The following is a 9,848-nucleotide window of genomic DNA, read 5'->3' on the forward strand; positions in this document are numbered from 1 at the left end:
TTACAAATTGGGATAAATCTCTGAAGGAAGGGAACACAGATTATTGAACGTGTTTGACAAAGGACGTTGATCCGTCTTGGGCAGCAAGAATGATTTCCCCAAGGAAATGATACATGTACTGATGCCCAAAATGTGAGTTGAGTTTAACTGGCTGAAGGGAGATAGGGTGAGGGTAAGGTGGGAAAAATATGATGTGAAATGTAAACTCATATAGTATGTAGAGATGAGAGTGAGCCACTATGGCATCAGAAGATGTTTCTTTATTGTGCTTTTAAAAAAAATGGATGAAAGGTGGGCATGCTTATAATCTGAAAGGAAGGATTTAGTAGAGAGAGTGAGGTTGAACCTATAGGAGAGATAGAAATAGGGCAAGGTCTCCAAGGTAGTAGAAGATTGGGGAGGCATGAGATGATGAAACGGTAGAGAATTGATTGTGAAGGAATGGAGGCATGTTTTTTTTCTCTGAGCACGGACAAAGGGAGGAAAGTTGTTGAGACTTAACAATTTATGCAGTATGTGTTTAAGACAAGATCATCTGTTGAGATTGAGGTTAGGGTCAGATTGGGAACTCGAGGTGAATGTTAAGTGAATAATGAGGGAGAAGACCAACAAAAAATTTAATAAATTGTGTTGAAGTTCTTGTGAAACTGGGCAGAGGTCTAGGGAGGTAAACTTGGAGAGAGATGATACATCAAGTGGTAAACCACAGTGTCCCAGTTAGACAGGGAAGGACATGAGGCCAGCATGGATCATTGGAGGAGTCAGTGGCATGTAGTCCAAGTCTAAATGTGGGGTGTAGGGAAGAGAGAGCTGGCGTGATAGAAACTTTAGTCAGAGAGAGGTATTTTTAGGTTAAATGTTGGAGTTGAAGACAAGGTTCAAAGTGGGGCTGTGGGAGAGATTTACTCAAGTGTATTGAAGCCATTGGAATTGAGGATGTAAGACAGACTTACTGAAGTACACTGAAGCTCCTAGAATGGAGACATATTAAAGCTCTTTGAAGCTAGGATTTTAAAAAGAATTTTTACTCCAGAGGTAAAAAAGTAATAAAGAGGCAGAGAATCACATAGTTATGCACTAATTAGATTAAGCATATTGATATGATAATATTCCTTTGAAGTTGTAGATGGCAAATTTTTTACTTTCTTTTTTAAAAAATTACGTTATGATTTTATTAGTATTAAAACATAACAAAATAAAAACAAAGGTATCACATACAGTGCTATATTAACATTTAAATACAACATATAAAAAATCACAAAATAAGAAATGCAAAAATAAAAACCAGGTAAGATTTATTTATATGACATTGTAAAGTAACTATACTCCAATTGAAAAAAAAAAAGATTTATTTAATGTGGTAGGTGTGCTTGCCTGTTCATAAGTTCATTCCAGTCTGGAACACAGGAGGATAATGCTACTCGTACATCTGCTGCACCATTTAATCCATTCCTTTCCTTTGCTTTTAACTGGGTTAAGACTGAAAACCCTAGTTCACACAAACTAGTTGTTGTGAATGCTAGTAATAGCAGGACACTCTTTCGACTTATAAAAGGAAAGTCTTCCTTTATCTTAATCCAAAATGCTGATAAACTTAATGTTTCATAATCATTCTTCAATGTATGTGAAGAACTGAGCTGCAGTAATTCATTTTCTTCTTCAGGCACCAAGTTTAACTCAACTATTGATTCTGGGTTTCGAAAAGCAAATGGATCTTTTACCCAACAATTTTGTCTTAATGTTTCAAATTTCTCTTCTGGGGATAAATGGTTAAAGGTTTGACAGAGAGAAGTGAGATGCAACAATATCTCTAGTTTTATTTCTTCCCAAATGTTTTCATTGATAACATTCTCTTCAATGTGCTGCAAAAACCTTGGAAACGTGTAGTAGCTAGGACAGTTGCTTTTAAGACTCGCTTGCCACAATAATGTCTTTTGGAATCCTTGGGTACGTCCGGCCTGTTGGAATATGTCACTGTTTTCCCCCTGTAGTTTTAAACTTAGTTCATTAAGGATGCCAAAAATATCAGTTAAATATGCCAGTTTCGTTACCCAAATATCATCCTCAAAACCAAATGAGATTTCTTTTCAATGAGAAAAACGTGGATCTCATTCCTGAGTTCATAAACCCTGCTTAGTATTTTCCCTTGAGACAACCAACGAACTTTGGTATGATACAGTGAGTGGGTATAATTAGCTCCAATTTCCGAACAAAATGTTTCAAAAAGTCGGCTATTTAGTGAGCTTCCTTTAATAAAGTTAAGAACTTTCACTACCTTTTTCAATACTTCCGTGAGCTTCTGTGGAATCTCTCTGGATTCTAACGCTTCGCGATGTATAAAACAATGATTCCATGCAGCACTAGTAACTTCTAGCAATTTTTAAATTGCTCTGTTTTCCAGTTATGTTTGCTGTTCCGTCACTTGTAATTCCTTTGCAGATTTTCCAGTTTAATTTATACTGACCAACAATGCACTTTTCTAATTCTGTGAAAACATCTAATCCACTTAGGTGTGAGGTTAAGTTTAAACAACACAAAAAATCCTCCATAAAATCGCCTTGCCATGCATATCTGACATAGACTAAAAGTGCTGTGCGGCTTCCAGTATCCGTGCTTTCATCAAGCTGGATTGCAAAATCTGTTCCCGACTGTAACCGAGTAATAAGCATTGCCTCTAAATGTTCGGCAATTGTACAAATTCGAAGAGATATTGTGTTATCACTAGGAATAGTTTTTAATTTATCAGCAGATTTATCATCAAAAATTGTATGCACCATGTCCAAACATGCTGGAAGAATAATTTTTTCAGCAGCTGTGTGAGCCATTTTCTCTTTTGCCACATGATATGCAACTAAATATGATGATAATAAGGTTTTCTCACTAACAGTCGTAGAGCAGCTAAGAAATTGTGTTGATGACTTTACCTCTATTTTATTTCTTTGAAAATATTCAAGAGGCTTATCAATAAGTTCAGCATGCTGTGTTTCTAAGTGCCTTTTTAATTTTGAAGGTTTTAAGCTTTCATTTGCAAGAATCTTATTACAAATAACACACTGAGGTCTGTCATTTTCAAAGGGTTTTTCACATTTGATAAAACCGTATTTAAAATAATCTTCATTATAACGTATTGCAGCTACTTTTTTCTTTTTGAAATGTGGCTCAAACGAAGTTGATGTTTGCAGATTAGAGTCAATATTATTCTCAATATTGTCACTGTTCATACTTTCAGATCCAGCAGTAGAACTTGAACATGCTTCTGCATATTTCGCTTCATTATTCCTCTTTCTTTTAAAAAAGAAATGATCCATTTTAAAAGCAATTTTGAATAAAATATTATAATTGCCACATATATATATATATATATATATTTATAGGCTAGATAACATCTTTCCAAAAAATGCAGTTTGCAACTGAATCTCAGTGGAACATCTCAGACTTTATATCCACTTGCAAGTCATGGTAATATACAACTAGACTGCACATCAACTTTGTTATTATGAAAACCAAATAAGACGTCAGTGGGCATATGATTGAAAAACCATTTCTTAGGCAATCAATGTACATTCTATTCATCATATTGCCTCCATCAAATATCTTTCCACATATTGAAACTGACTTTAGTATTCCTTGCAAGGTATATACTTCTGGCAAAGGATTCATGCAAAGCATTCTGATATTTTATATTTTATTTTGTTTTTAAAAATGTTCGTCGTGACTCACAAAATTGATTTCATGACCTACTAAATGGGTCACATGTATAATGTGAAAAACACTGACATAGAGACACTCTCTTTTGTGTCAGTGGTTTGACTACGTCTGCTTGATGATCAAAGAAACTAGCTGATTTGCTAAACTGTTGGCTGATACAGGAACTTTCTTGAAGTGGTAGGTATGTATCATTCCTGATTCCTGATACTTTTTGATGGGAAGGGTTTTTAAGAGTGCCCGTATGGTCTGGTCTCATGAGGTTCCAATGAGGTTTTCCATGGCTAGGTCAACTATAAGGTTGGAGCTGGTGACATATTTTTAGAACTGTCTTGGAATGCATCCTTGACCTCCAGCCCAGTGCCACGAGCCTCACGCCTCGCCTGCCGACCCGCGGGTGCGCCTCGGCCCCCATTCCCTATACAGCACCACTTCCAGTCTAGCCTCGGCACCCACAGAAATCCCACTTCCAGCCGGAAAAGCCCCTTTTACTTTCATTTTATTTGTTTTCTTGTTATTGAAACAGCCACACAAAACAATTTGCATATTGTATGTTGCATTCATACACTTAAATGAAAACCATTGACATCATGGAAGGGAATTATGAAATATAAACAGACCATAAAATAAAGTTGTATGTTTGCATAATGATTTACCTCATATAAAACTAAATTTTTTTTTGTTTCTTTAGTATCCTTATTGCCGTAGCCTTAACCAGTGACCAACACATACTATAGCATAAAATATGTTTAATGAAACTATCATAATCTCAAAGTTGACATTAACCAAGCATTAAATTCAAATGATATAATTATGAAACAGGAACACAGTCAAATATGCTTACTATCAAACATGATAAAATAATGTTGTAGAAAAAAGGAAAAGGTGGCAAAGTTCAGAGATATTCATAATGTAATGTGCATAGACGGAAAGAGAAAAGAGGTGAGGCAAAGGAAGAAAATTGATTCTCTGCTTCTTACGAGCCGTTTAATTAAGAAGGAAAAGCTGAGCCTCTTCACTAAGCTGTAGCCTGATTGTTTTAGTATTTGTTACTTGATGATTTTTGGAAGACTTTGGCCAATATGACGATAACTTCTCATAATAAACATACCATGTAATGATTCTAGTCACCAATTACAATGTGTGGCCAGGGGTTTTCCTCACACCACCAAGCAATTCTCCAATGCCAGCTGGACATCCTACAATTCAACTCAATTCTGACATTGCCTACCCAGAGATAGCATCAGATTCCACATGTTAATGGTTCAGTCCTACATGACTGCCCTTCACTTCAGATGCTAATCGCAAGTTGAGGTTGTTACCTGTGCTTCTGACAGACTGGCTGTAAATCAGAGATTCCCATGACCCTTTCTCGAGTTTGATTAATTCGCTAGAGTAGATCATAGAACTCAGGAAACCAGTTTACTCACTAGATCGCTGGTTTATTACAAAGGATATCAAAGGATAGGAATCAACAGCTAGATGAAGAGATACATAGAGCGAGGTCCTGAGCAAAGGAACTTCTATTGTCATAGAGTTTGGGGCCTGGCACAGCAGCATGTGGAAGCATTCTGGTACACCAACTTGGAAGCTCTCTGAACCCTGTCATTTTGGGTTTTTATAGAGGCTTCATTACATAGCAGGATTGATTAAAACACTGGCCATTGGTATTATTCTCAATCTCTAGTTTCTTTCCCCCCCCCCAGAGATCTGGAGATGGGACTGAAAATTCCAACCTTCTAATCACATAGTTGTTTCTCCTGGCAACGAGACCCCATCCTTAGGTGCTTCCCAAAAGTCACTTCATTAACATTAACTCAGGTGTGGTTGAAAGGGCTTTGTTATGAATATTGACACCTTAATCGCTCTTATCATGTAGGAAATGCCCAGGATTTTAGGAGCTCAATGCCTGAAGCAGGCATGAAGACCAACTATATATTTCTTATTATAAGCCACAGTATCACACTATTTAACTTTCTCTTTTCTGTGACTTGAGAAAATATGCATTTTTATTAGTTCTCTTTTCTACCAAATTCAGTTAAAAGTGAAGAACAGCAGTCACATCTTAATGAACACAGATGTGCTTGTGAATCCTTTCTTCTACTGAGACACTATGGATGGAGAAGTTGTCTATGAATTTATCATTATTGTTATTGTTGTTATTTTATCTTACTAATCATCTAATCACTCTCTTCAAAAAGTTTGAATTTCTTAGAGCATTTGCTTTTCTTAACTACGGTGCTTGGTGATATAGAATTTATTTATTTTTGTAAGAAGATGCCAGCCACCTCTACGCCTAGGTGGATGGAGCCAATCACCTTGAAACAGGATTTTCATCTTCAGACATTAGTCACTTGAGTACCCCACCAGGTTATGAAACTTAAAGTGAATATACACCCATGACCCTGGAGGAAAGGTATAGTAGACTTTTTGTGGCTTGACAGAGATCCTTCTCTCTAGATTCCATGGTCTGCTGGTAGGGCTGGCTTCACAAGTGTGGGACCAGTGTGGTCACACAGGATCCCCTGCTCAGAAGGTCCCCACACTTCGTGTTTGATGGCCTGCGTTGTCGTTATGAAATTCTTAATAATTTTATCTTAGAGTTTGTATTTTGGAGCATGCTTTGGGGGCTTGGAGCCTCAGCTCACTCTCACTCCTGGTCCCTCCTCCTTCCACTTCCCCAGGATGGGTTCTTGGCTGTCTGCTCCCCAGTCTCTCACACCCTCCCTGCCTGTGCCCCATGACTACTGCTGCCCTCTTCTTGAGCTGGCAACCAGGTTGGATTGGTGGGGAGGAAGTTGGGAGGTGCCGTAGGCAGCATTCTGCCACCACTTTTTGGCCCTAGGAGTGGCTTGTGAACAAACGTGGGAAGTTCAGGGTCAATGTGTGCCTTGCAGCACCATAAGGCAAGGCAAGGTGGTGGCTATCCCTGCCCTGGACTGGCAATTCCATTGTATATTTGGCAGCTCAGTAAGTGAGGGAGAGTCTTTTTTTCACGTCCTATCCAGGTACTGCATGCCTCCTGGCTTGGAAGTTGTGGTCCCTTGGTAGTTGCCTGTCCACCATGGGTTGGAGCAGTAGAGCCATGAGAAGGGAAGATGACTTCCCTGACCCTGGCTGTGGCATGGCACCTGGTGGCTGCCGGGAAACAGATCCTGGCAGCTGGTGGGCCACATGTGCAGAGTCACAGAGGAGCCCCGGGTACCTGTGAAGTTCTGTACTTGCCATATAACTGCCCCCATGCCTAAGAGTGAACACCACTAAATAGCAAATAAAACCCACCATGACATGCTGAGAGAAAGGGACTGTGGAAAAAAGGAAAACGTTTTATATTGTAGTACTTTTACTGATACTTTTCCCTGATTTTTGAACAAGAGATCCCACAATTTTATTTTGTGCTGTGATTTGCCAATTATGTAGCAGGCCTTGTCTGCAGAGCTTGTTACTGAATGGTTGGGGTGGGGGGTCAAGTGAGTCTTCTGGGAGGAAAGGCCCTGAGACCTCTCTGATGACAAAAGTGGTCTTGACTGACAACTGATGGCGGGTAAGGACCCGCAGGTCCACATAGGGAAACTTGTGGGAAAAGGGGGGGAACATGGACTGTTGACTTTGGATAATCATCAAGGCCTAGCCTAGAATAGGCATCATAAATTGAATGGCAGTAAACAGCCAATATCAAAGAATCTGGGGTGGAGAAAGACTGAGGTGAAGTGCTTGCCTTGTGTAACCAGACAGGTAGGAGGTGGAAGGAGATAAAGTCAGCCCAACATATAGGCAGGTTTCACATCCAAGAATTCAACCAACCATGGATTGAAAATATTTGGAAAGAAAGTTCCAGGAAGTACCCAAAAGCAAAGCTTGAATTTCCCCAGGCCAGCAATAATGTACAAAGTATTTACATTGTATTAAATATTATGAGTAATCTAGAGGTAAAGTAAACAGAAGGATGTGCATAGGTTATATGCAAATACTAAGCCATTTTGTATAACGGACACGAGCCTTCGCAGGTTTTGGTGTCTGCAGGTACTGAGGGGCCACTATACCTGTAGCTCAGTTCCAGAAGGTTGTCTCTGTCAGATATGAGCTCAGTATTGCAATATTATTCACGAGACACTGGAAATTCTCTTTTATGTAAAAAACTTTATGTGAATTTTCAAAGAGTGTGGATAAGCAAAACATATCAAGTAGACATGTTTGAACTGGGGTCCCCGATTTGCACCTCACAAATGGGCTGGTTATGGCATAGTATATAGCTGAGGTTGTAAACCCCTTTAGACTCAGTCGTTCTGGCTTAATTGTCATGCTTTGCAAAAAAAGACTGAGCATCTGAGGAGGAAATTAAAGAGCTATGAATTTACATTCAAGGGTGGAGTTATGCAGGCACTAAGATGGAAAGGATTTTGCTGCAGGTTAGACTGTGAAGACCTGGTTTTCAACAGTGACATCTTGTGGCAGTGAAAGAAACAACAGCTGTGCTGGGCCAAGGAGGCTTTCTTTTCTCCATCGGCCAGGCATTTAGAGTGAGTAACCCTCTGGGCTTAGAGTGGGACTGGGTGGGTCTCAAGAGAGAGATAATGGACCTTCTATTAATGAAGGCAGATCGGGAGAGTGAGTTAGTGGGAAAATATAAGATGTGATCAAACATGCATTCCAAGCCTGGGATATGGGCCATGTTGGTTTCATTGCTATAGAACTATGTTTTGATTAAATGTCACAGATATTAAAAGAGAGGACTTATATTTAAGTTTTCCTCTTGTTTATGGAAATTCAATATCTCAGGAGAGATTAAGAATAGTATCAATCTATAGTAAATGTTTTATAACTTTATGGCCATGTATTGACTCATATACTATTGCTCAATATTTATTAAGCAATAAATATTTATGGAGCCGAGCACTGTCCTAGGCTAAACATGTGTATCAGGTGTCTTATTTGGCATTTAAATTCATTGTAAAATTTCTTGAGTTTTAACTTAAGGGATTGCAAGGGAATAAAAATACGAAATTCCACTTATTTATTTATTTAGTACCATGTATCAGGTTAGATGTTGGGATACAATAGCAACTCAGACATTTATGCTTGCTGTTTTCATGAAGCTTACAATCTAGTGGGTGCAAGAAATATTAGACAAACACTTGCACAAATGCTTAACTTCAATTGTGCTAAGTGTGATGAAGGAGAAGCATAAAGTGCTGTGAGATAATAATGTGAGGATGTAACCTGGTCCCTGAGGAAGAGACGTTTAAACTGAGAGGATGAGTAAACTCGGAGGATGAGTAAGAGGCATATAAGAAAGAGAGGGGGTGGAAGAGGGCAGGGAGGAAAATATTTCAGAGGGAGCAGCATATTTGGTGGTTGAATAGAAGGAGTAAAAAGCTGGTTTGGGCGCCAAGGCTCAGCGATTAAAGGGACAGTGGTCAGCAATGAGGCTGGAAAGGAGGTTCTTTTTCTTAAAAAAAAATCTCTCTGGCTTCAGTGATTAAAACAGATTGTACCCACTTGAGAGAATAAACACAAAGAATTGTTTGGAAATATAGGATTTTTGGAATTAACTACAGAACTAGGTATATCAGGAAGTAATGATGTTTTACATGTACTGTGAGATATAGTAAGAGGTCTATGTTCTGTGAGATATAGTAAGAGGTCTATGATATAGTAAGAGGTCTGTGATATAGGTCTAGATATAGTTCTGTGAGATATAGTAAGAGGTCTATGTTCATATATATATTCTTTTTCATATTCTTTTTCTATTTAGTCCATCAGACTAAATTTTAGCTTTTTGTTACCATACAGGAGTAAAAGGATTAATTCCCTCTTTCCTCTCTTTTTTTTTTTTTTTTTTGCAATTCTATTAATGTCAGTAGCTGGCAGATAAAATATGATGTTCTGCATGGACAAAGCCTTGCATATTTATAACTTCCAATATATTGGTACGTTAAGCTGCATAGTAGCTAAGTAAATAGGTTTAGATTTAAAGGATACCTTTATCATGGTTTGCTTTTTGGTTGGAAGGAGGATTTTAAGTAGGAAGGATTTACTTTTTTCATGCATTCTTAGAAATGGCAGACTTCTTGGAGAAAGATACATAGTATGTCAAGTAATTAATATTATTACTACCTGTTCTACTATTACTTATCATGTGC

General features: G+C 38.3%; 1 protein-coding gene across 1 annotated transcript; it reads right to left on the reverse strand.

The window, feature by feature from the left end:
- Positions 1-1,352: 1,352 nt before the first annotated feature.
- Positions 1,353-3,308, reverse strand: LOC132597291 (protein FAM200B-like). The gene is given in 3 exon segments (XM_060298684.1): positions 1,353-2,071; positions 2,074-2,393; positions 2,395-3,308. Coding segments are annotated over 3 exon segments (1,953 nt in total).
- Between the last annotated feature and the right edge of the window lie 6,540 nt (positions 3,309-9,848).

Source organism: Globicephala melas, chromosome 5, assembly GCF_963455315.2.
Source record: "Globicephala melas chromosome 5, mGloMel1.2, whole genome shotgun sequence".
NCBI classification, from domain to species: domain Eukaryota; kingdom Metazoa; phylum Chordata; class Mammalia; order Artiodactyla; family Delphinidae; genus Globicephala; species Globicephala melas.